The sequence below is a fragment of the Triplophysa rosa genome, linkage group LG21 (assembly GCF_024868665.1).
Source record: "Triplophysa rosa linkage group LG21, Trosa_1v2, whole genome shotgun sequence".
Classification (NCBI taxonomy): Eukaryota; Metazoa; Chordata; class Actinopteri; order Cypriniformes; family Nemacheilidae; genus Triplophysa; species Triplophysa rosa.
Window position 1 is genome coordinate 6,562,987 of NC_079910.1, and position 27,450 is coordinate 6,590,436.

At 37.8% G+C, this 27,450-nt stretch overlaps 2 protein-coding genes across 5 annotated transcripts; one reads left to right on the forward strand and one right to left on the reverse strand.

Moving 5' to 3' along the window:
• Positions 1-288: 288 nt before the first annotated feature.
• LOC130545322 (neuropeptides B/W receptor type 2) lies at positions 289-966 on the reverse strand. The gene has a single exon (XM_057319759.1). It carries the CDS (start codon positions 964-966, stop codon positions 289-291), a length of 678 nt encoding a protein of 225 aa, XP_057175742.1.
• A 15,128-nt stretch (positions 967-16,094) lies between these two features.
• On the forward strand, positions 16,095-27,321 carry myt1a (myelin transcription factor 1a). 4 transcript variants are annotated; one of them, XM_057319886.1, is made up of 23 exons: positions 16,095-16,190; positions 18,438-18,529; positions 18,991-19,045; positions 19,180-19,210; positions 19,295-19,357; positions 19,460-19,695; positions 19,817-20,761; positions 20,891-21,025; positions 21,121-21,211; positions 21,301-21,420; positions 21,517-21,731; positions 22,101-22,309; positions 22,439-22,666; positions 22,763-22,917; positions 23,039-23,101; positions 23,628-23,696; positions 24,007-24,069; positions 24,529-24,612; positions 24,771-24,992; positions 25,266-25,357; positions 25,446-25,549; positions 25,661-25,804; positions 25,956-27,321. In XM_057319886.1, exons 3-23 carry the CDS (start codon positions 18,991-18,993, stop codon positions 26,097-26,099), a joined length of 3,468 nt encoding a protein of 1,155 aa, XP_057175869.1. In that variant the 5' UTR covers positions 16,095-16,190; positions 18,438-18,529; the 3' UTR covers positions 26,100-27,321. The 4 variants fall into 4 exon arrangements, with proteins under 4 accessions (XP_057175869.1, XP_057175871.1, XP_057175872.1 ...); XM_057319888.1 differs by having other exon boundaries at positions 22,119-22,309; XM_057319887.1 differs by lacking the exon at positions 16,095-16,190 and adding an exon at positions 16,197-16,462.
• The last annotated feature ends 129 nt before the right edge of the window (positions 27,322-27,450 follow it).

Here is a 27,450-nt window from a genome sequence, read left to right on the forward strand (position 1 = left end):
AATTGTAACATGCTCAATAACCCCTTATTCTGCATGTGTTCAGTAAGATCATTTCAAAACAGGATTATTGTCTTGCCATAAAGCCATTCTAATCTGACTGTACATGTTATAATGTTTATAACATGCCTTTTGAAATAATTGTAAATACATAAACAAATGTTATACCTGTTCATAGAAGTCATTTACAAACAACTGCTATTTGATGTCGTTCTGCCCTCTGCTGGTGATATAAGGTATTACGTAACATAAACGTCATGTTCTTCTCTTTTATTTTAAGTTCTCTTCTTATTATAAGTGCATTATTAAATTATTAAAAATGGGTAAATCGGAGGTAAGAGCGACCACTGTACTCAGGCGGAAGGGGGTCCAACAGAACAGGCAAACTGCAAGTACGATGAAGACCATCACAACTCTCTTCCTGGCTTTGTCCAGAGCTCTCCCGTTTGAATTCAGTCGCGTGCGTCGTAGTTTGTAGAGTATCACACTGTAGAGGATGCAGATAATTGACACTGGAACGACAAACCCGAGCACAAGCGTGTAAATACGACTGGCTTTAAACCAGAAACTCTCAGGGACTGGAAAACTCAAGACGCAACTCTTCCTGCGCTCAGCATCGTCTGTACTGACACACACCTCGGCGAAAACTGTAAAGGGCATCACTATGATTATAACCAGAACCCAGATGCTGATGCTGACCGTCTTGGCTAACCTGTAGGTCCGGTGGGACACGCGCTTGGAGCGCAACGTGGAAACCACCACTAGAAAGCGGTCCACGCTCATGACAGCCAAGAAGAAGATGCTGGAGAAGATGTTGTAGTGATCTATGGAGAGGATCACTTTGCATAAAATGTCACCAAACGGCCAGTAGTTTAACAAGTGCTCGGCAATGTTGATGGGCAGAACCAACGTTAAAAGGTCGTCGGCGATGGCCAGATTTAAAATGAATAAATTGGTGACGGTTTTCATTTTGCCAAATGCCAAATGTAGAAATTACGGTAAATGAACCTTGTTGGAGATTCGTTTCCCGATGGGAAGAGTCTGCGGTCAGGTTGCATGGAGATTCCATTTGCGTTGTAATCGTTGTTTTGTTGTCCATCGTATCCTCGTGTTCCATTGCAGCAAAACCTTCAAAGTAGAAGAAAAAAATACAAAAATGTACAAGAAGAAATAATGTATACAGAAGAAATAAACTTCAAAAACAATATATGCTGCACATATGTTCACAGCATATTTCTAAATATTCCAATATATTTGGAATATATTGTAATATTGTTATAAAATATTCCACAGGCTATTTTTTCGTTGGAATGTTAAATAAATGAAACGGCTTTCCCTTACATATCTACTTTTAATATTTTTATTATAATTTATGTTTTAAGCGGATATATAGGTTATGGTTTTAATGAGACCCAATCATTTTAAAATAAATGTCTAGGTTGCGCACAAGGGCAATGTTTCTTAAACAGAACGTTCCTATATTCATGAAAGGAGTAACAAATTAAAGTATATCCAAAAATCCCAGATGTTTATAATAATTATTCTTACCTGACAGATGCAGATACGCGCGATCTGCTGCTGGTCTGCTCTGCTACATGAACACTTGAAGTGGCACTGCGCCACTAATGCATAATGTAAGACCTTCACATGTCGATGTCGATCGTTTTATTAGTTCCATCACATACTGTATCAGTTCATACTTTCCCGCAGGAAACTACAAAACACTTACACTGAAGACGTAAAGAAGTAAAAAAATCAAGAAAGTAAAATTTCACTTCTGGTTATAATATGATTTGTATGTTAATGTTAATTGATATCATTGGAATCAGTTGGGTTTGCATACAAGCTATTCACTTTAAGTTTTCACCAATCAATATCATGGCTGAGATGGGGAGGGCTGTTAACACACCTTTGAGATAACGGAACAGTGAGTGTGACAAACACAGAAGCACTTCAGTATTTTCACAGTTGGGACATTTGCCAGGTGACACAGGTCAGAGATAAGGAATGGGTTTCCAAACTGCAGATAAATATGCAAATATTTCATGTGTTCATATGCAAATAAGTGTTTAAAAAAGGAACCTTTACACAGTTTGCAATTTAGGCCAGATTCATTTTGCTTCATTTTTGTTCATACAAAAATTCTGAGGGTTATGAATGGGTATTTGTTAATCCGGATGCCTGCAGTCATTTTTTGTGAGGGGCTGAAATGTCAATGTTTTTAGTCCTCAATTAAATTCTATTTTTAACATTGTTGTTTCCATTGCAATTGACAAAGTCAATTCCCCCCAAATACAACCGTTTTATGTAGAGAAATATACAACCATAATTAAGTCATGCATACGGTTCTCAAACATCCAATCACATTAGCATGCTATTGTGCAGGAGCTCTAATCATTGTGAGAAATGTATGAGTACCTGCTGGTTTGACAGATACAATTGCATACTTGTTTGCAATTTTAGTTTTAACTTCGAATCTTAGATTAGAAAGCATGCCGTGCAATTACCGGATTTATTAAATTCAGTATCTTGTATACAATGATTTCAAAAGCATGTAAAAAGCTTTTAGAGAAACTATAAGTTTTAAAATGTCTGTGTTTGAAAAGGATGTTGAGTGCACTAAAAGCATTCTGCAATAGACTCCCATGTTCTTTCATGACAGTGTAAACACGACCAGAACATTTCTGATCCACCTTCGAATGGTACCTTTGAAAGATTTTTTATGGACTTGGCAGCATTTGCCCTTCTCGTTAAACACGCTCAATGATATAAAGTGCGAATCAAAGCAGAAAGCGAAATAAAAGTACAAATGAAACGTCAGGAACATCTTGTCATTCTCTTTGAGGTATAGACTAAGTAGATTGATTGTGCTCTGTATAGCTGCGATATTCTCTGTGGTGTCAATTAGAAGAACTTTAATCTCTGTGTTATATTCTCTCACTCAGCTTCCCTTGTAAATTGTTTCTGAGTTCTTCATGTCCTGATAAACTACAAACAGCGTGACTTGTGTCATGCTATATTATGCTGTTTAGGTGTAGGTGTTTGTGCTGAGATGCTCAGGATCTTAAAAATAGCATAAAAGTCATGTTACTATAGGTTAATAATAAATTAGGTGACTTTTTTAGCATCCACGATAGTTTGGCCAAACATAAAAGCTTTACCAGAATAATTGTCAGTTTATGTCTACTAAAAATATCCATTTAATTGGTTATATAGAAATTCTCAGATTTTCTTCAAGCAGATGAAAAAAACGTTTTTTAATTGAAAGTGAAGGTGTATAATAGTATAACTGTATAGGGAGAACTATCAGAATCAGAATCAGAATCAGAAGAGCTTTATTGCCAAGTGTGCTTGCACACACAAGGAATTTTCTTTGGTGTTGGAAGCTTCTAGTACAGACATTCAACACAATGACAATACAATATAATACGATTTACAGTCTAAAAGATTCTAAATTGTGCATATATAAAATAAAGACTATTTTACAGAAAATGGGGGATAATAACATATAAGAGACATTGTACAGGGTAGTATATAGTAGAATAAACATATTAACAGATTGTATGTACACTTGTGCAAATGGATAATTTAGTAAGTAGAGGTAGTGTTATATACATGTATACATAAGATGTAGATATAATAAGGCACTATAGTGCACACTATAGGAGTAGTGGAAGTGGAATATTGCTCTTAAGGAGCAGTTATCTGTTTAGGAGGGAGATTGCCTGGGGGAAGAAGCTGCTTCTGTGTCTGGAAGTCCTGGTGTTTGGTGCTCTAAAGCGCCGGCCAGAGGGCAGCAGATCAAAGAGTTTGTGTGCTGGGTGTGTGGAGTCAATGATGATTTTTCTTGCCCTGTTTTTCACTCTGGAATCGTACAGGTCCTGAAGTGTGGGCAGAGGAGCACCAATAATTTTCTCAGCACTACGAACTGTCCGTTGTGGTCTTCGTAGGTCTGATTTGGTGGCCGAGCCATACCAAACAGTAATTGAAGTGCACAGAACAGATTCGATGACCACTGAGTAGAACTGGGTCAGTAGCTCCTGTGGTAGGTTGAACTTCCTCAATTGACAGAGGAAGTATAACCTCTGCTGGGCCTTCTTTACAATGGAGTCTATGTGGGACTCCCACTATCAGTATCTAAAAGTGATGCTTTTGAGCACAGACATTTAATAAAAGACAGGAATCAATCTGGAAATGAAAGTGGCACTTTGGACAAAAAGGCCCCTTGGAAAAATCATGCCTTGCTTTGGTGCCATTTTAAATATTTTGTAAAGGCAATAATTATAGCTTTTGCTCTGCATGCACGAAAAGAATGTATTAGATTTAAATAGGAGTTTTTGACTGTGCAGATGTTTTTAATTTTCTTTTTTTTATTTCTAATATTCAAACCCAGAAGAGACATTTCTCTACATACTAATTTTCAAGCTTTATAACCATGGTGATGATGTGTGATTCACTCATTTTCAGATGAGCGATTTCAGGGTGTCTAATTTGGTGACTCAAAAGGAATGCATGTCCATGGACAGAATCTAGGCATTCATTCAACCATTCACACATACATATACAAAATCACACGTCATGTGCGTAGACCAGTGTTGGGTGTAACTAGTTACTAAGTAATTAGTTACTGTAATTTAATTACTTTTCCCTTAAAAAAGTAAAGTAAGGGATTACTCTTATTTTTTCTGTAATTTAATCACAGTTACTTCGGATGTAATTGAACTAAATACTGTGTAATATATACAGTAGTGGAATTGACATTCAAATTCAAAGTCTAACTTTAAAATGCATGCATTAATGTATCTTTCCCACATTTGTAATACTTTAGTCAGTTAATAAGAATACTTTATGTAGTGTTATATCATTTATTTGAATGAATTAAGAGTCGTTTCGTGTCTAACCTTGAATCACATAACTAATCAAGGTTGATATAGTATACAGAAAGTAATAAGTAGTTAAAATCTTTTTGGAGAAAGTAATTTGTACAGTAATCTAATTACACTATTGAATATGTAATTAGTAACTAATTACTTTTTCAGAGTAACTTACCCAACACGTTGACCAAGGCTGTATTAAATTTCAGATGGTTTCTTGAAAGGTCACCTCTTTGAGGAAAGCTTGGGAGAATGTTCCAGCAATGCTTCATTCTAAAAGCTCCTACCCAATAATCTTGCATACATATGGACCATACATATGACCACTTCCATACTTTTACATGATCAGAAAGACTAAATACTATGCTGTGGGTGTCTTCTTTAGTGCAGTTCCTTGTTGTAGACCAAGACAATGATTTTCATATTTCAGGGATGATTTATTAAATGAAGGTTATTTTCTAAGAAATTCTGCCCGTGAGCTTTCAAATTATTTTCAGCCTTAAAAACTGTGTGTGTTACCTCACAACCATTTGCTAATGGATAAATGATGGTGCTGAGCTAATTTTTAGTAATAGCAAGAGGCAGATGGATTATAAATTAACTTTCTCTCTTCTCTCTCAGGCCATCTTTATAAACCCATTTTTTTAGATGCAAAGGTTTCCCAGTAGGCTGTTGGGTTCAGTGATTTATTGAGAATGTTGGGCATTATTGCAGTATGTGGATATGTTTGCCTTTATAGATATTCACTTATGTCTCTGTGCAGGGTTATAATGATGGTAGAAGTGAGTTTTCAATAAAAATGTAGTAAATGTCAAGATTTCGTTTTTGGAGTTTTAGGGTGCAAAAAGCTCACTCTTTGAATGGACATAAACTATTTTTGCCTTTAGGCACATGGCGATACAACAGAAAATACACAGAAGTTGTTTTTTAAATCTCACATGCACTGAAACTCAGATTGAGAAAGACACAATTCTAAGCATTAATTTCTTAACATGAAAGGCATTGCTCAGCAGCTTTTTGTGCACGATGAATGGGATCAACTTCTAAGTTCTGTGCCTCTAAACAAATGATGAAAAATATTGTCAGTCAGTCTGTTGCCTGGGGAACAAGCTCAGCACAAGACATTTCTATTGATGACCAATAACACCAAGCAAGATCTAACAGAGATGTTGAAAGTGTCCCTGTCAATCTTTTCTCAGTAATCCCAGGTGTTATTGCTTGTTCAATTATAGCCTTGTCTGAGCTAAATATAGACAATCAGTCTAGAAGAAACACATTTGTTGTTTGTTTTTCACTGGCTCTCTGTTGTTATGTTTCAGAGAGAAAGGTTGGCATTTGTAAGGGCTGCCAGCAAGAGAACAAAAAAGCCGGCACACCTCTAAACAGAATGAGAAAAATAACACAAAACATTGGACAAATATTGCAAAATTTAGATCTGACACACTACAATTTCAGACCATGTGTAAGATGAAAGAAATCAGTGACAGAACATAAAAGTGTCAGAGGAGACTCACTGCTCAAGCTAATAATGAAAGCGTTGTTATTGCCTGTATGAAGGGTTTAGAAGATGAAAGGTCATGAAGTGCTGAAGACTTTGAGGGTGCTCAGGCTGAGATGGGAAATTTTATAGAAATACTAAGTGTATGTCAAAACATGTAATACAAGCTCTTTTAAAGACTTTTCACAATATATTTTTTGATAAATGTACCATCAAAAGGTGGCGCTAAAGAGACATATTCAACTTCAATCTGTTTTGATAAGATTTTATCTATGAGTTTCGATCATTACATACGTTCAACAAAACATTCTCAAAAGTCAGTACCACACATATATTATGATTTGAACCAGGTGATATGTGCTATAGGAGTTTTGGGAGTGCTGCATGCATGACTAAAATGACGTTTTCCTGTACCAAATTAGATTTCAGTATACATTTTATTATCGGGAAAAAACTGCAAAGTGCATACTGTATATAAACTAGAACCGTGAAAAGAGGGAATGACTTGAAATGGGAAATCTGAAAGCTGATTGGAATGAACAGTCATTAACCTCAGACATTGGAAAGAGTAACAGTTGAACTGTAAGGGATACACATGACCCCATGAACCTTGAACATCCATCATAGTACAGTGAGAGTTTAAATCAATAGCATTTTACATGAACCATCCACCCAGAATTTAGTTGTGTATGCAACACAAGACAGAAATAGTCTTAATAGCAACATAGTTAGAAACATATATTCACAATAAAATATACAATTTCAAACTTTCAAAAGCTTCCTTATTTTAAAAGTTCAAAAAGTTCAATCAAACTGGTTTTGTAAGTCACTTAAAATATAAGAATTAAAAAATTGAACTTAAAACATATTATACTGACTTATAAAAAGAAGTTGAAATTGGTTGAATTTCAGTAAAACTGGTTACATTTAACTCAGCTACAGTGTATATGAAATATATGAGTGTATATGAATATATAAGTGTCCTATAGTGTAACAATGCAAAAATAAAAAACAACAATGAAAATGAGCCTTTCTTATGCTATTTTATATTATTAATATAAATAATAATAATTATATGAAATAATATATTATAAACAATTTGTTTTCAAAAATTTTGCTATCACACCATAGAACACATTGAAGATTTTTTGTCAACTACCCATGCATTGCACTACAAAAGACCAGTGCAAAAGTCTAGAATTTCTTAAGTCAAGGTACATTTACTTGAGATTAAAAAAATAATGTAATCGTTTAAAAAATTAACCAAAATTAAGTGTGGCAATTTGTTGTGTAAATGTGGCTTGGCAGCAATTTGGTCAGGTATGTTGTTGTACATTGAAAACGTTGTAATGTTCAATGTTGTACATTGAAAACATGTACATGCATGTAATTTTTGCACACACATTCAGTAGCATCACATACCTGTCACTATAGAATTACATGTCTAGACATGTGTCTAAAACACTCGACTCGTCAATGGATGTTGGGATGAAATGTCATCAACACATCAAAGATTCCCCAGGGGGTGCAAAAGACATTCCCTGATGTAATTAAACCTTTAAAAGAATAGAGTACAGAGTGGAAAAAGAAAACCACAAACAGACAGACACAGAGAGGGAATATTTTTCTCCAGCATGATTCCGAATTCAATATTATATCCGCATGGAATGTCAATCTCAAACAAAGACCACATTAGCACTTCACCTCGTTCTGGAGTTACTTATAACTGTTGTTCCAGCATCCATTGTTAAAACAAGAGAAAAGAATGACTACCGACTGACGCCATGCTTATCTCAGCTCAGCCGTACAGTTGATAGGCTTTTGGGAGGTCTTTATGGCACAGGAGTCATTCACCGGTCCTGCTGTCCAAACGCCCGGGGCAGTTCCTCTTCACTCTCTTCTCCTTCACTTCCATCACTTCTCACCCCCGATTCCAGGAGCATATGTCACTTAGAAGTGCTCTGCTAATTAGAAGGCTCTTTTGTCTGTGGATTTTTCCTTTCTCTGCTCTTGTTGTTGATTGTATTGTCACTGGAGTATCTGTGGGAGTCCTGCCGTCCCGACAGAAGGTTTTTATTGGACTCTTAATGAGTTTACTTCGGGTGGTCCCCTCTGCAAATCTGCACCTTTCATTCGATGCCCAGAGTGAACAGAGCCAGATTTTGGTCATCGGACCCTCTTATCGCTTCAATACAGAGTGTTTAAACGCGTCTACGTGTGTTTTGAGCAGGGATGTTTCCAGGTCTTTTATGAAAAGAACAAAGCACTTTATCCAAGAAATACATGCAGTTCTGTTTGAACATGCTCAAACCTTTGGTTATACATTACATTTATTAATTTAGCTTTTATCCAAAGTGACTTAAAGTGCATCAATGTATGCGTTTACTCAGTGAATGTGTTGCTTGGGATTTGAACCTATGACCTGTGCACTTCTATTGCAATGCTCTCCCGTCTGAGCTACAGGAAAAGTGCAGCGCTATGTGTTTAGCTGTCACACAAAAGCATATGCACACAATCATACATTAGCCGAACTGTCAACAGCGCTGATTTGATATTCGACTCTCTTGGGAAAGTGGCACGTGTGCCATATCACAACTAGTAAATAAGTATTGACCCCAATGACCCTGCCCTGGCATTCTCTAGGGTCATCTCTCCTGCAGCACCTGCTCTTTGAAATAAAGAGATCAGCTAAGGTCACGACCCTTGTGTATCAAACACCTCTGTGGGTCAAAGGTCAAGCATTGACTGGTGTGACTGTCCCATGGTGACTTTGATTCTCTGCATACTTCTGTAACGTGACCTGGAAGCTCTTACTTGCCTCATTTGTTGATTGGACTGATCAGGAGTTAATATGAACACTTTGTATTATTTGTATAAATTAAAGAAGTGCAGCATTATTTGCACTCATTCTAAAACAGCTCTGATCATATATATAAATATTACATTAATAGTTTATTTGCAAAAACAGATAACTGAAAATAAAAGAACATTTCATTTTCAAAAGTCATGTTCATTATTATGTTATCATGTTTTATTGTGTTCGTTAGATGTATTTTTTTAGTTATTATTATTTAATCAAAACAACGGCAGTTTGATTGATATTACTTGGACGGCACAGTAAAAAACATGTTTCTTGATGCTATCTGTTTTTGCAAATGAACTCTTCACTTACATAATTTAATAAATTAAACTTCAAGAAATGTGAAACTTTGAGCAATTAATGCAAATGCTTCAACTGCAGAGCAATGCAACAAACTAAAACATTTACAAAAGGCACAAGAGTGGATATGAGTGTTTTCATTTTGTCTGAGTTTACTATTCATACATGTTTAAGTAAAATGATCAATTTATTTTCAATATGTGAACTAGTGACAACATTTCTCACACATTCCAAATTAAAATATTGTTTTTATTTGCAGAAAATTGAAACAGGACAAACTGGTCAAAAAAGAAATAAAGATGCAATGTTAGCATATATTGAATACTGCAAAGAAAACAAGTTCATGTTCATGTTTAAACAACACATTAATAATGTTTTACATGTGTATTAGAATTAGTTGAATAGTGAATAAGATGGAATAAGCCTTTTTCACAACTTCTCTCAGTCTTTCACACTGCTCTTGGCTGACTATGTCATTAAGGTTTTTTGTTGTTGTTGAACTTCAACAGACACTTAACTGGAATTGTCACATTACATGCAGAATTGCGGATCAAAGGCTAGACTTGAATGGTCTCTTAATTTTCTCAGCGGCTTTATATGACGAAAGATGTCACATGCAGTGAAACTGACTATTTAACATCATATTTTAAACTATTCAGTAAAATTTAAATAGTAAAAAAATGAAACACAAAATATTTCACTAAACAGCAAAAATGTAAGTTAATACAATGACAATTAGCTATAATTTGCCCAACAAAAAACTGCAGTAAATACATCAAATAAATGTATAACATCCAGAGTTCTTGCATGCTGACATTTATAAAAAAGCAAAAATCTTTGTCGGGAAGTAAAGTTTAACCATATGTTTAAAATCGGTCTTCGTCACATAGGCGGCCCTTGCACATTAGTGTCGTCTCATAATGTTACACAGCAATAGTTTGAAATTTTAGTTTGGATAATAGAATTCATAATGTGGTGTTAAATGAGGGTTTTGAATTGCATGTTTGAAAGCAACACACAAAATCACTGCTTTAGAAAACACACATGGTATTCATTTGATTAGACCCTTACAGGTAAAAAGCCCTTGTCATAACTTCACAGCTTCCCTGTATCTCAACTAATCCCAGCCTCCTTGAAATAAAGCAAGAAAACATAAAGGGGAGGAATTTTTAATGACTGCATAAATGCAAATACCCCCAATGTTTTACATGTGAGAGATGAATGTAAATATATAATTGCATCTTAACCTTTTGTGATTATCCTCCCCCAGTGATTACTATGAATTGCTATTATCTGAAAAGTTGCAGATGGTCACTGAGTATGGATATTTGAATAGGAATTTCCAGATCAGCCAGTCAGCTGTGCATGCTCACAATATCCACCAATTTAGCCTTTGTAGTGCTGGGGAAAGCAGTCTCACCCCCTCCAACGTATGTACGTTCTATACTATCTGGATCATTTGCATACAGATGTCTAGTCAGCCCCATTTGGGCCTGAAAAGGGAGGGCTGCAGGCCTTGCAAAAAGGCTGACTAGCCTGCAATTTCCGAGCATATTTCTGAGTACCATGGCTACTGTGTTTTTAACACCGGGCACAGGTGGCATCTTAATTACAAAGGCTATTTTTGTGGGAAATGGTGGGGGCCATTTGTATCGGATCACTAATTGACCATTACCTCTCCAAACACTATTAGCACCACTCAGATCATTCAATATAAGTGCCTGATTATGACACAGAATTACATAATGGGTAGGCTAAGACTTACATGGAGCAACACCTCAGTGTATCCATCATATATGGGTCAAGATGACCGATCTAGATTTCTGTGTCCAGAATGTGAATAATTGTGGGGCACGGGAACAGGTGGAGCAGAGATTCGGGATGAGGGGAGATGGTCTTAGTAGTGAGTGAGAAAGAGAGAGCGCAGGAGGGATGGTGTGAAAAGAACTTGTCCTCTGTTCAGCTACTTTTGTCTTATTCTCTCATTGAGACAGAAAAGTATACTTTAGGACAGCTGCTAAACTGATTTTCCCAGAGCTTAGCTGCATGACTGCTGTGCCGAAGGACTTGAAACAAAATCGAGGCCATTTTCATGTTTGTAATGTGTAAAGTTTTCCAAAACTTTCCAATAGTTCTGGTTGGAGTTTTGAAGTTGTAGTCCACTGGCATATAAATGCCTGTTTCATTTCACAATATTTCATTTAATATATTGATTTTAGAAAAAGTCAGTAATGAACTGAAATGTTTAAATATGATTATTGTTGGGTTTTATTTGGTATTAATATACAAATTATGTAATGTAATGTTTTTGTATGCAATATAAACATTCACATTAAATTTTAGTTTTGAATACTTATGCTTTTGCAGATTCTGATAAACCAGATTTCCAAACAATGTTACCAAAACATACACATTCATTTTTTGTTTGGATAGATTAACTGCTTTAAGTGATACCATGAGGAAAAAAGTTAAGGCAAATGTTTCTCAAATGAACACTGAGAACAACAATTAGAGATTTTCTATATTTTTTTCTATTTGTTCATATCTTACTGATTAATGTTATACAGTGTCTAACATTCTCTACTCAGTCATATTTTTTTTATTTTACTTTTTTCCACACAAAAACTGTAGTTGTTTCTTTACTCTGTTCCCTCCCCCATTTTTTTCTCACAAGAACCTTAAAAGGGAGACTAGCTGCTCTTGCCTGATATCGCCCTCCAGGGTGACAGCTGTGCCAAGAAGCCCTTCACCACACACACACACGCGCGCGCACACACACAAAGCTCATTTAGGGAGCCCCTGGCTCAGTGGCCTGGAAATCACACTCTAAGCTCCGCCCCAAAGTGTGGTTACCCATTGTTATTGTAATGAGGCAGTGTGCATGTGTATGGAGATGGAGAGTGTGTGGGTTTAGGCTTTCAGTCCCTGATGTAGACATATTGCACATACATTAACAGAAGTTTACTCCCAGCTTTACTTAAAGCTGATTACTAAAGCTCCCACAATTTAAAAAAATACTGTATAATAACAACATATTTATCATCTGCTGTATTGTACCAGAAACGTACATTTACCGTGACAGGGACTGACACTTAAGCTCGTCCTCCTCAACAACAACAAAAACATACAAAAACAAGCTTAAAATCATATAATTCAATGACAGAACTCACATTTGATCAGTGTCAGCTTCATCTCAGTCAAATGATGTAATTTCCTCTGAGTCAAACCATAGGCGTATTGCACACATTTTGTGTAAAGTTTTATGTAAACGTGACAGGACTGACCAAAAACATGGGGACAATTGTAAAATAGTCTTTATTGAATTTATGTGTAATAAATTGATATGACTGATAATAACTTAAACGTGCTATTGATGGAGGTTTTTTTTCTAAATAACATTTTTTAGCATAACAAAACTATGACAGCTGTAGGTCCAATTTGGCTGAGGACAAGGACAAGGACAGGATTTGTGATTTTCAAAAGTGTTTTTAATAAAGAAACAAATATCTGAGAATGAATGTAATGAATGACATATTCCTTTACAGAGCAACTCACAGAAATCAAACATCAGTCAGTTTTAGACATTTTTTGGATGAAATACTTTTTGGATTAAATATAAACTGTAACATTTCAAGGACAGATAATGTACGTTTCTGGTAGAATGTCCCATATGTACTGGGTGTTAGAATGTAAATAATTGATCTCTCTCAAACCAACAAGATAGAACCAGATATCATAAAATTCTTAATCATTAAAACGAGACAGTCTTTACTCAAAGTGCACTGTCTATGAATAGAGTATGTAGTTTATGAAAAAAATTGCTTTGATTTACAGGCTGCGTAAACTTGGTGCACTTTAAAACTACTCACAGATAAACCTCTAAAAGCTTTTCACACTTCCTGCAGGCCTTGTGTCCACTAAGTATAGATTCCTTAATAAGCACCCTTGTCCTCCTCAATACGTCCCATGGTCCCCCTCCTTACCATGGCAACAGTAAGTTGGTGATGGGGGGGGGGGGATTCTCAGCATCATTATCAGCAGGCCCATCTGTCATGGGGGGTAAGTCTTCAGCTCTTGGAAGAGGCCTACGTGCTCCAGCAGTAACCCAGCACATATGCCTTCACACTGGGCTGACAGTGGAGAGAGTGGGGGAGAGTGGGGGAGAGGTGCACCAGACAGCACAGATTGAGTTTGGGAAAGAAAGAGTGAGCCTGGTCTGAGGGCATGAGGTTTTATTGATGGATTGATTAACTGATATATAGACTGAGGGATTTTTTGAGAATGAATTGAAAAACAACTGACAGAACATTGAAAAATGAATTAAATTAATGTGCTGTAAAAGAGAGAAAAAACTTCATATCTTTTACACAAAAGACAAAACAAAGTTTTATGTATTCAATTATGTACACAAATGTTTTATAACAACAGTGAGGAAACAATAAGTTCTGGCTATGCTCTTTTTAATTACGTTATGTAAAATCACACTTTTAAAGTGGAAAAATTATACTTAACTTTTTATTTAAAAAGTTTTAAAAGTTCTAATAAAATTAGAAATCCCCCACAGGTAAAAAATCCCTCATGACATATGACTGAATTAGTACAAGACAAGCTTTTGTTTTCCTTTTTAGAGGTCATTGTTTGGGGACACCGAGTGTGAGGCGCAGCCTGATTGGCTCGTTGCGGGAAACAAAAGTACTTCGCTGCCTCTGATTGGTGGACACACACTAAGCCAAATCAGACCGCCCACCTCCGTAAGTTTTCTTTAAAGTAACTTTCTCTGTGATGAAGTCGAAGGCGAAGAAAGGCGAAGAAATCATCGCAAAGATGAGGCTGTGTAAAACTTTTCTCGGTGAGTCCAGGATTTTACTTTCCTTCTAATTATCTAGTTCTTTCCTAAATGCAGTCTTATGCGCCGTAGTTTTGCTAATGTGTTCACGTGGGTGTGCGAAATATTTCTTTGTTTTTAATAAGAACGACACCTAAAAATTCAATGTATTACAAATGATAAATTTGGCGATTGTTGACAATGTTTGTTAGTTAAGATTCACGTTTGTTGGAGAGATTTTAAACGTACCTTGGCTGGCAGAAGGAACAGATGTTGTTGTCTTCCTTTTTCGTTTACTTTCATTTTAAGTATCGATGCACATTTTTGACAGACGAGACGTTTTAACTACTTCCAAGTTATTGACAAACATGTAGCCTATTATTGTTGCATAGCCTAGTGTGTCTGTATCGTTAAAACTAAACTAAACCGTATCTAGACAGTTTCCGAACAAAGGGAACTTTTGTTTCCCAGAGGGAGTTGTGCCTGAGACTGACGGACTTCTGGCATATTAGAACTTTTGCATTAGGGAGGGACGCTGTCGGTTCAGTCCATCTGGCAATGGGGGGATTCCGGGGTGTTGTGCTCAGCTGGCGTCCTATGTAATATTTATACACAGTGTCTGGCCAGTGTGAACAGACTGTGGCTTTAATTGTATGCTGGGCCATCCATCTGTATGAAACTTTAGGATGAGGGCTAAGCAAAGTTCCAGCTGGTAACCGAAGAACTTCGGCTTCATTAAATATGCAAAACTCTCAAAGGCCTTTGCTACTATGCGAAACTTTTTGAAGTTAAAAGCCCCTACCCCTACCCCCTTTTTGTCTTCACATTTTCACCGTTTTTTTTTTAGTAGTTTTCTATTGTAGAATAACTACATATGAGTCGAGTTTTTACTCACTGACTTTTTACTGCTCTCTTGCCATACGATTTCATAATATGGATGAATTTATTTTCATAATATGGATGAATTTATATGATCAGTTTTACAATGTTTGGCTTTGGATTAGCCTACATTCCATTAACGTTTGCTGGCAACTTTGACAACAAATTATAGTATTTAACTGTTTATCGAGATCAACTAAATTGTTGGATGCTATATTTATTTTTCCAGAAACAGGTCACGCTGTTAAGCTTCTAAAATCATAAAGGAAAGCAGTTCAACGCTTTTAAAGCAAGATAAGTGTGTCATTACGCTAAAAAATAGACCCAAAATACATATTATGCATTGTGAAAGGTATTCATAGCCTACTGAATATTATCGTTTATCAGAAGCGAACAATAGCCAGATTTATAACATCTGATCTCATGAAAAGGAATAAAACGAGCTTGTTTTGATGTTGAAATTAGGTTATTTTGTTTTGAGTTGTGTAACTTATTTTTATGTGTTGTTCGGTCAGTGCATTCATTGTTACACTGCTCAGTGTTTGCTGAAGACGGCGCATTTCTCCCCCGCCACCGATAGAGCTCTTGTCCATGGTACTGAAACAGCGCTGTCTTCGGTGCTGAACTTTCGGAACGACCCAGAACGAAATGGTTTCAAATTTAAGAAATGTTTATATTTAATAAATAGCTAAATATTCAAAACGTTTTATATATACATATATGTTTTACTTTAGACAAGAAATGCATTGCTAACCTTGCATTTTAGCTACTGGATTATGCGTCAAATGACTTCCCCCTTGTCAAAATCCACAGTGTGTGCGTGTGTATTTCATAACGGGTGGGTGGGGGTCAACAGCGACCCTCTCTCCATCTTGTGTTGTACACGATTTACTATGATGATGATGATGTCACAGCGCAGGGTAGAGGAGGGGTGGACAATGGGCCTGTGAGCGAAAGGTAAGTCAATATCGTTTTCGCCGACAAACCGTGTGGAGAAATGATTTTGGCAACATTTGTGATAACATTAGGTGCCGATTGAAGGATATACGCGCATTGCATACAACATGAGGAGTTTTGGGACCGATCCTGTGCGAATTATTAGAGGTTTTTAGCGACACTGTTTGAAGGAGAGGTGTACAACAACGAAGTTAACAGACAGAGCCTACAAAGAGCAAGAGGCCGTTCGTATCTCCCTGAAAAACATCGTCAATGGGATACGTTTGCCGATGGTATGTTTCTTTTATGTTGTTTAGGACGCTGATGGAAAGCGTGTGTCAGATTCAGTGTTTAAATAAGGGTTGCTCGTTTTGTCCTTTACTCTTGACGCCAAATGGACGCCGGGCTTGTAATCTCTTAAAGAAGCAGTGTTATTTGACGGTGTTTACATTTTCACATTTCGTCTCAATTTTGGGCGCGTGTAATAATTGTGTTTCAGGCCATAGTTTTATTGTGTATATACGCTTTCACGAAACATTGTGATGTTTGTAATGCCTTTTGTAAAAACCTATTAACTTAAATGGGCCTGTATTCATATAACACAATTATTCTGTTTCTCATATTTCGTGGGTTAAAAGGAGGTACATTTATAGTCATCTTACGTTTCTTTGCGTGCGTGTTTAAAAGAATACGGTTGAAGTTTAAAGGTAGGCCTATTCATTGAAAGTTTGTTCACATTATAAGTCAAAGCCTATATCTTCTATGCATTGTATTTTGTGGGACTAAATAAATAGTGATTAGAAACCCTTTAGCAACGGACAAGTAGCATATGTTTGGACCGCTGTCGAATTGTTTTCTTAAATGCTATTGTGTGCGTCATTCGAGAAACAAAACAATACGAGCGAACCATCTGTTTACTTCAGGATAGGCCTACATAATGCACATCATCTATTTGATGATCGCATATTAAATTCATACTGCTTCGTAGCCTATATATGTCTATTTAAGCTATTTGTAGTTTGGACTTTATTGCTTTTTAAACACCGTTAAACTCGACACAAAAAGTGCTTTTGGCGTTGCATTATGAGTTACATGAAATATAAAACTTAAGAAATAGTCAGTTGGAGGGCATCAGTCTTGCAAACATTTATTTCTTGTATTGCTTAAATTTTCCTCTCGAGATAAGAATTTAACGTGTACCTTTAACAGTGTACAGTGTTAGAAATGCGAAAGGTTTGGCTGGTAGTAATTGAAAGGCGTGGTGGTGTGCTTCTCGAAAGAGGTTATGCGCAGCAGTTTTTTTTTAAGGCAAAGTCTCCGACGGGGACAAAAGGAATCCAACTAATATTATAATATTATTCATATTCCTTATACTTTAGTTTATTCTTTTGTGGCTTACTCTGTGGGGTCAATTCATAGATACATGGGAATTAAACGTCAAACATTTGTATGCATTTTATTCTTCCCTTATACGCAACACTGAGCTATAAGAAAGGTTTACGTTGCGTAGTGCGTCACGTCCGCAATTGTTGCGGTTCTCAAGGGAATTCCCTGCTCTGTTACGTGTGTGTGTGTGTGTGTGTGTGTGTGTGTATGCGCGCGCGCGCGCGCGCGTTAAGTAGCTGAGCACCAGGTGCTAGTTAAAACGTAATCAGACTACATGTAATGACGCCGTAATAAAACAGCTGGGTCGCGGTCGGATCTCTCGTCACTCAGGATGCATAATAGACACTAGGCCCATGAAGGCACGCAGACTCGGTGTCAAACTGTGATGGACTGTTGAAAGGCCATAGTGGCCAAAGTGTATGTGTCCTCAGGGGGCTATTCAACGTTTGCTTCCGAAATGTTAAAAGTAATAACAATAAATGATGCAACACTTGTTTGTGAGTCTACATCACCAGTGAAGATTTGTTTGCTTTTTATTCTTGGGGCTCCACAAGCATCAATTTGTGGTTTGCTTGATGTTTGACTCGCTATACATTTCAAGCACACTAATATGATAAAATGTAGTACTTTTCTCTGGTCAATGTGTTAGATCAGTAACATCACATTATAACACTACAAAATACTTTTATGTTCCATCAATTATGTTTTGCACATGGCAGTATCACTAATGCTAAACCAATTATACACACTTGCCTTCATATACATGAACGTTGACTATGTTGTGTGTTAAACGCCATTATGTAAGTTGTTTCCTTGTTCCATGCACAGTATGATAAGATTGAAATGGTTGAGTTCATCTCTCACATTCTTTCTTTCCCTCAGAGAATGAGTTCAGGGGGCAGCTGCTGAACCAGAGGTGGACACGAGGGGACAGAATCAGCAGCTGGGAGAACAGGAGGATTAAGAAAATAAAAGTATGACATTTTTTATGTGTGTATATCTATTGTGTAATTACACTCAAGAACAAACAGGCTGCAAATTCTTCATTCCCCTCTTAGCCTTGACATCAGTCCCAGATCTGTATCTTTTCCTCTTCTCGCTTTCTCATACTCCCTTGCCATTTCCCTGTCTTATATTTCACTTTGCCACCACTAATGTTGCATTTCGATTGGATGTGTATTGTTAATTTAGCACTTACAAAGCATTTAAATGGATTCGGGGCTACTTTGTGAATTTAGACCTCCTCAGATTTGAGTATCATTTCACACACACAGTCTTATGAACTGAGTTTAAATTATTATCAGAAAGACATTTGAAATGCAAAGATAAGAGAAGTTATACTGTTTTGATGTAGGGATTATAAAGAGTAAATATATGATCCATAATAAACACATCGCGCTAAATAAAGGTCTGACCACCCGTGTATGTGTTTCAGATGAGCCAAGAAGCAGATGAGAAGCGCACAAGGACTCGCTCAAAAGGCATCAGAGGTGAGAGACACTGAACATTTTAAGAATCTACCAGTCGAACAAAGAATATTTTTGGGACACTATAGTTGTCTGTACTATTACAATTATTTACGTTCATGGCTGACATGGCGTTTTTATCTCTATCCTTAACTTAGTTCCTCTTGAGCTCGTCGGACAAGAGTACAGGTGAGATCATGAGCTGTAGTGTTTTACGTTTTATGAGTTTCGTTATGTTAATAAACACAGCTAATCAACACATTTGTTTAACAGCTGCCCTACGCCAGGATGCGACGGCTTAGGCCATGTCAGTGGAAAATACGCACGACACAGAAGGTTGGTAGTAATGTCTGTCTCTCATAGAAGCAAAAACTAAAAAACAATTAAAGTGAAGTTAACACATTCCCACCTAATCTTTCATCTCTCTCTAACTTCCAGTGCACTGGGTTGTCCATTAGCGAAGAAAAGAAAACTCCAGGAGGCAGAGGAGAATCAACCAGCTTCCAAAAAGAAGCCCAACCCCCTTAAGCTAGCCATGGATGATGGGTTCAACGCAGAGAGCGACACAAACAGTGAAACAGAAACGAAAGATGAAGGTGCAGAGTCAGAAGAGGAGACGGGTGATAAAGAAGTTGATGCGAAAGAAAATACACCAACATCAGAAGCAATGACAGGTGGGTTTATGTCCATTAAACCATTAGATTTATCAATGTTAGGTTATTTTATCAATGAGAATTTGATAGGAACAGTGTGTGTGTGCAGCTTTTAATTTACATCCATCCTTGTTTGCTTTAGTTGAAAGTTCACAAGCAGATCCAGAAGAGAAGAAGTCACCAGTCAGAGATGCTTCAAGTCCAATTCCAGAGATTGAAAGTGAAAAGGAGCAGGAAAATACTGAAGACTCATCCATTCAACAAATCACAGTAGACACTGAAGCTGAAGAGGGGCTTCAGGTTGCCACAGATATTCAGGCTCGGGAGGAAGAGGTAGAGGAGGAGGCGGAAGAGATTACAGAAGAGGAAAGAGTGACACAGCAGCTAAAAGAGACCGATGAGACTGTGCAGACAATAGAGGAAGAAGAAGAAGAGGAAGAGGAGGAGGATGGAGAAGAAGAAACGCAATGTTCCAGCCAGAAGAACAACTTAGACCACCAATACTTCAGTGGAGACTTTGGCAAAGTCCAGACCAAAGAGACTGAGGAGACGGAGAGAGACAGTGAAGATGATGAAGGAGATGAAGAGGAGGAGGAAGAACAGACCCAAGTAGCTCCTTCTGACTCCCTGATCGCCCCTGTCACCACTTTAGCTCAGGAATTAGAACCACACGTGAGAACCACTCTTGCCGAAGACGAGGAGGATGAAGAGGAGGATGAGGAAGAAGAGAGAGACGACGCTTCGAATAAAGACTCGCCCACTGTAGTTATCGAGTTGGGGTCTGACGGAGACGAAGATGAGGAAGAGGAGGAGGAAGATGACGGTGAAGAGGAAGAGCCAGATGAAGCAGATGATGATGACTTGGACAGCATGTCACTAAGGTCAGAGGTCACGGATGACTCCGAGACGTACGACATGACACGGGGTAACCTGGGACTGCTGGAACAGGCCATTGCACTGAAAGCTGAGCAGATAGGTCGCAGCTCCGAGGAGAGCTGCTCTCCTGAGCAGCAACGGTACCACAGCCCAGAGGGGAGTTTGGGGAAAGGCATGGACATCACGGCACGCAGAGGATACTATGGCAAAGGTGATAAGAAGTGCTTAACTTGTAATGAATTTTTGGACTTTTTATGACCCAAACGTAACGTCTAGAATATCAATGCATTCAAGTGGAGCTCAATTGGTTTTATGTTTCCTGTCTGTTTCTTGAGCATAGAAGGATCAAGATCAGATAAGAAGGAAATCAAGTGCCCCACTCCAGGGTGTGATGGGACAGGTCATGTGACTGGACTGTACCCACACCACCGCAGCCTTTCTGGGTGCCCACACAAAGATCGAATCCCTCCAGAGAGTAAGCATTTTTTAGTACTATGACATGTATTCGGTGTTTAAATTAAAACGTAAGCTTAAATTTCTCTATACTAATGTGTCTCATCTTGGCCCTAGTCCTGGCAATGCATGAGAACGTACTGAAGTGTCCAACACCTGGATGCACAGGGCAGGGACATGTCAACAGCAATCGCAACACACATCGCAGGTACGGCCTCTTCACTTATTTTATCTTGGCCTTTGAAGCTTCAAAGTCTGTTCTGTAGACCATAATGTTTGTCTCTTTCATTCTTTCAGTCTGTCAGGCTGCCCCATTGCTGCCGCAGGGAAACAAAAGAGCCAGGAAAAGCAGTCACAGCCTCAGACCTCCATCAGCGATCCATCCACTGGAGGTTCTAACTCAGACAGAGTCCTCAGGTGAGTCCTCAGCTTGATCCTCAGTACTCAAACAGACATGACTGCTTTTAAAGAATCATTAGGATGATCTTCACGGTCTTGTTTTTCTCTCTGCAGACCGATGTGTTTTGTGAAACAGCTCGAGATCCCACAATATGGCAGCTACAGACCCAATTCAATGCCAGCCACTCCTCGGGCAAACCTGGCCAAGGAGCTGGAGAAGTATTCCAAGGTGTCTTTCGACTATGCAAGCTTCGATGTGCAGGTGTTTGGCAAGCCCATGCTTGCCCCCAAAATGCCCACCAGCGAAACCTTACCTAAAGCCTTCAAATGTAAGAACCTTCATTCTTTATATATGTATGTGGTCAGTTACTGTTTGGTATACAAATTCATAGTCCGGTATTTTTTGTGCAGTGATTTTGTGTAGTGTCAATAAAATCATTTATTCCAGTATTCTAAATAAAAGAACCGTATTTGGAAATCTATCATGTAATCTAGAATTCACAGCGATAAACACACATTACCTATTTTTATTATTTTTTACAACTTGGTCATGTCTACTTTGATGCTTATAATATCTTAATTAGTTGATGTATACTTTACACGTATAAGAAACACACATAGTCATACATTAAATATAAATAGCAAATGGGGGTTTGCTTGGACAAGTAGCTTATAGAAAGACATATTCTTATTAACAGCTAAACATTTTCCAAAAGCCTCATCCCCGAGCCACAGCCTATCTGGAGGATACACCAAAAGCAGCTCCTCTTCCACCTCCAGCGGGTACGACTATACCCACGACGCTGAAGCTGCTCACATGGCTGCCACTGCCATTCTCAACCTGTCCACCCGATGCTGGGAGAGACCAGAAAACCTCAGCACCAGACAGCCGGACCAGGGCAACAAGGTGGGTATCTTTCTCATATAAGTACAGGTCATTTAACCTAGCTTCCAAAGATGACTAAAATTCATCTTGCAGCAAGAATGATTAGTTTCCATATAGCTACACAGCTAAATTTCCATTGATTTAATCTAGGACATGGACATTGAGGTGGACGAGAACGGCACGTTGGACCTCAGCATGAAGAAACCCAAAAGGGAAGGAGTGAGATCACCAGAACCCTCCTCACCTTCGTCGTCATCTTCTCAACACCACGGTGTCACCTCGCCCCACTCAAGCCACACCTACAAACAAGAAGAGTGGGAGGGGCCTCTGGACTACACCAAGTCAAACCAACAAAGAGAAGAGGATGAGCCAGAAGAGGTAAATATTACATTTTTATTTCAAGTGAGAACTGTGTATCATGTCTTTGAATTAGGCTGTCACAGTCCATACGTTTTGATGCTCTATTGTTCTCAGGTGGAGTACACCATTCACTCATATGCCTCCTCTGAGGGAGAAGATGATGATGCCACTCAGGAGAGCCTGGAGGACAGGAAGTACCCTGGTGAGGTCACTACCTCCAGCTACAAGGTCAAGTTCCAGCCCAAAGACTGCAAGAAAGAAATTTTGGTGTAAGTGTCCACCAGCAAACTATTACCATTACCATAGAAATAATTTCGTAGAAATAACAAAACAATGACCTTAAGCAAAAATATTACACAGTGATGTAATTGTCTTTTTCTCTTTCTCCAGATGTCCTACCCCGGGTTGTGATGGCAGTGGACATATAACCGGGAACTATGCATCTCACCGCAGGTATGGCAGATGCAACAGCATTTTGTTTTTTAGGCTGACCTGCACCACTCCTCATTTCTTTTATTCCTTCTGTTTTCATTTCTCTCAATCCAGCCACATTTTCTTCCTTCTGTAGCATTAAACTGTGCAGTGAATAAATCGCAATTGGCCCATTATGCACCACTTGGTGCATTCAGCATGTAGAATGATGTTAAGCATGTGTACTATTTAAAAGTGCTATCTAATTAACCTCGGTTACCCTATTTAACATCATTCATGACCATCTAATCCTAGTAGTTAACTAGTGAACAAACAAACTATATTCATTGTTTTTTTAGATGCGTTGTTCTTTTAAAACTAGAGAGTTGTAAATGCTCTGCTCAAACAACACATAGCCTACATAATGAAGTCTTTTTTTCTTCCGTGTATGTGGTAACTCCTCATTCTGATTTGTATTGTACAAATCAGAGATTGTATCCTCTTTCATTCCTAAATTAAATCTTCTCCCTCGATTCTTTCTTCCTTCTGCTTTTCTACTGCTCTGCAGTCTCTCTGGTTGTCCCCTTGCTGATAAAAGTCTTCGGACCCTCATGGCTGCCCACACTGCTGAACTCAAGTATGTCTATGCTGTTTCCTCTAATGAGCCCTCAACACACTTTACTACACACTTGACTGCTTTTACTTGAATCTACTGAATACTTGTAACACTTCTTACCGAGTATTGTCCTTCCTTGATACTGCACCTGTCTTTTTGCTGGTCACTCTTATTATGCATTCTTATGCGTTAATCCCTTTTTCAAGGAACTGTGTTCCAGATTTGCATCAAACTAGCTGATATACAGAAAATAGGGAACTCATGCTTAAACTTGAATCTTTGATTAGATATATTGTATTTATGCTAACCTATCTTTCTGTCGAACCTCCAGATGTCCTACTTCAGGTTGTGATGGATCAGGCCACATCACTGGAAACTATGCTTCCCATAGAAGGTACAGTAATTAAAAGTCTTGCATCACATTTTCCCCATCACAGCTCTTTGCAAATTGATGACTTTATTATTCCATGTATTAGTATTTATGTCATGTTTTTCAGTAAAAAATATTAAAACATCCTTAAAACAAGATACATTTACTCGAGAGTTGTGTACTTAAGATAGTACTTTATAATAGTAAAATAGTTGATGTTTCTAACCCCACTAGCATATAATTTGTATTTGCTTTAAAAGACCTCACCAAATTTATGTTTAAAATAAGAGGAAAGAACTACAGGTTATTGATAATGGGGTAAGAATAAACTTAATTTAGGATGTATTCTCTAAAAAACAAAATGCAGATCAAGAAACTTGACTGAGCTATTTTCCAGCTATCAAATGTCACATTTCATAAAACTCAGTCATAAACTCGATATAATATATATCAAACTTTATATATTCTCTTTTGTCTCTTTAGTCTGTCTGGATGTCCACGTGCCAAGAAGGGCGGAATCAAAACCACCCCAACTAAGGATGACAAGGAAGATTCAGAGCTGTTAAAGTACGTTTTGATCAAAAAATATGTTTTGTTGAAAGAAAGCATTGAGTTATTTCTAAAAACATCCCACATTCATACATAATACATAAGACTGACTGCCAGTTCATCACTTACCATTATACATAAGACTGACTGCCAGTTCATCACTTACCTCCCTACAGGTGCCCAGTGCCAGGTTGTGATAGTCTGGGGCATATCAGTGGGAAATATGCCACCCACCGCAGTGCCTATGGGTGCCCGCTGGCAGCACGCCGGCAGAAAGAGGGCATGTTAAATGGCACACCATTCTCCTGGAAAGCTTTCAAAAGTGAAGGCCCAACCTGCCCCACGCCAGGGTGTGATGGCTCAGGACATGCCAATGGCAGTTTCCTTACTCATCGCAGGTATAAACGGAGTCTGGTGAAATTAGCAGTAAAATATGGATAAGAGGATATGATTTTTAATCCAGCTGTAGGACAACAAAGCACCTTTGTGATCAGACTTGCATACAGACATGCAAAATACTTTTCCAAGATTTGAAACAGAACTGCAAGAGTTGAGTTATCAAAGAAATACTATATAAATGTCTCTGTTTTGTAATGTTGCAAAAGACTGAGGCTTATTTCAGAATGATGTAAGATCACAATAACAAGTCTTGTTTTATAATCTGTTTTCAGTCTATCAGGGTGCCCTAGAGCTTCGGCAAACAAGAAGAGAGCAAGGTTCCCAGGAGATGACTACATAAGCAAAAAATTCAGGGCAAGTGATGGTAAGCTCAAAAAATCTTACATTTTTAGTCCCTAATATGTTTGTGCTGTAGTCTTCATTCATGTGTGTTTTGTTTATATCCCCCTCAGTTCTTGACAATGATGAGGATATTAAACAGCTGAACAAAGAGATCAATGAGTTGAATGAATCAAACTCTGAGATGGAGGCAGACATGTCCAACCTACACACACAGGTCTGCCTTCACCAAATTCCCTTACTATCACATAAAATTCAGTTTATGATATTGAAGGCCCACTAAACGTGACTTCTTGAATGAGCTGATTATGTTTTTTTATCTCTATAGATCTCATCCATGGAGAAGAACCTCAAGAGTATGGAGGAGGAGAACAAGCTCATTGAGGAGAAGAACGAGGCTATGTTCATGGAGCTGTCAGGCCTGAGCCAGGCTCTCATCCGCAGTCTTGCCAACATCCGTCTACCACAGATGGTCAGTCTGCTGCATCCCGTTATGTTGTAATGACTATAGCCTACACAAATATGGTACATTCTGAAATGAATCATTGAATCTAGCCTTCTAAATATACAGGAGGCAAATGTAATTGAAAAACTAATAAACTGTATTTTATTGCTTACTACAGCAAGAGCCAATCACCGAACAGAATTTTGACACTTATGTGGACACACTGACCCACATGTTCACCGATAAAGAGTGCTATCAGAACCCAGAGAACAGAGCCCTACTTGAGTCCATCAACCAGGCCGTCAAAGGCATCGAGGTCTGAGCAGAGGAGCAACGACTGTAAGACACTGTGGGTTGCATAACCAGACCAACAACATTAAAATCCCATCAAAGGACATTCAGGTTTTCTATGCGGCACCTTCCAAAATGAGGAACCCGTGGAACTCAGATGAAAGGACCAAAATCCAATTCCAAATTAAGCTGCTTAGCAATTTTGATGAGATATGATCCTTTGCCTCTTAAACCAAGCTGGCTCTTCTTCTTTTGGGGGTATTTTTTGGAGTAAACCATTTGGTACTGTTTTATAGAGCAAGTATCACCAACACTGATTTGCCTTTCCTACGTCTCTCAGTGCATTGGAGGCTGCTGTGAACAATAAGTCGTGAGATTTTCTGGTCGTGTGTCTGTGTGTGTGGGGTGGGGGGTGAGTCTGTATGTAAGTTTGTGTACCAGATTGTTTTTATGTGTACTGTCTGAAGGTGAATTAATGATTAATGGCCTCCCTCTGCAAAAATATGATTAGTAAGTGGCAACACTGCTACATTTGAACCCTGTATGATAATGTTGTCTCATATTTGGTGTAAATGTGCTCTTGTTCCATTCAGTAATATTTATAGTATTTGAGAACATAGATTGCACTTCCATGAATAGTTTGTAGTTCCATCGTCATGTGATTATTGTAATTTATTATTATTATTATTATTACTATGACTATTTAAATTGGGTCCTTAAAATATACATTTAATTTATTATTTATTCATGTTAAGGTTTATTTAGTTTATTTATTGATCAGTGTCTATTTATGGACTTAATTTATTTCACAAAACAAGATTCTATACACAGCTTTTAGACAGTTATAAAGAGGAGAGACATTGCCCTTCTGTGTTGTGAAAGAGGCAATATTTTAAGAATATCAACAGCAAATTGTTTTATAAACCTTACTATTTATTTTAAAGACAGAGATGTATAATCTCTTTTTTAAGTGCAAATATTTTCTACCTAACGATTTTTATATTGTTTTTTAATATTCTCCTTTATTTAATGAGTTCTGTTTTCCATAAAAGTATTTTGACACCCTCCAGAGTGAAGTGGGTTGAACAGATATGATGTATTTATTGTTATTTATTTAGTATTTAAGAACAAAATTGAATGGAGACCTTGTTGCATATTTATTTTGTAAATGTCTCTGTGTTAGTGGTTGCTGCATATGGATAGTCTTTGCCCATGTTGTTGATCAAATAAATGGGAATTCTATCACCTACAACAAGGAGTATGCTGAGCATGTTATAGATTTGCATTGACACGGTTGCACCCCCAGTTTCCAAACAAACATTCCCTCAGCTGGCTGAAACCTAATGCATACAGAGTGACAATGTTCTACTTCTTTTCAGAAT

Excerpts from the sequence above, each read along its gene's own strand:
- LOC130545322 (XM_057319759.1), bottom strand. The coding sequence starts at position 966 with ATGAAAACCGTCACCAATTTATTCATTTTAAATCTGGCCATCGCCGAC.
- myt1a (XM_057319886.1), top strand. The coding sequence starts at position 18,991 with ATGAGCCAAGAAGCAGATGAGAAGCGCACAAGGACTCGCTCAAAAGGC. Across the intron at positions 19,358-19,459 it reads AAATACGCACGACACAGAAG|TGCACTGGGTTGTCCATTAG; the intron begins GTTGGTAGTAAT and ends TCTAACTTCCAG. Across the intron at positions 19,696-19,816 it reads AACATCAGAAGCAATGACAG|TTGAAAGTTCACAAGCAGAT; the intron begins GTGGGTTTATGT and ends TGTTTGCTTTAG.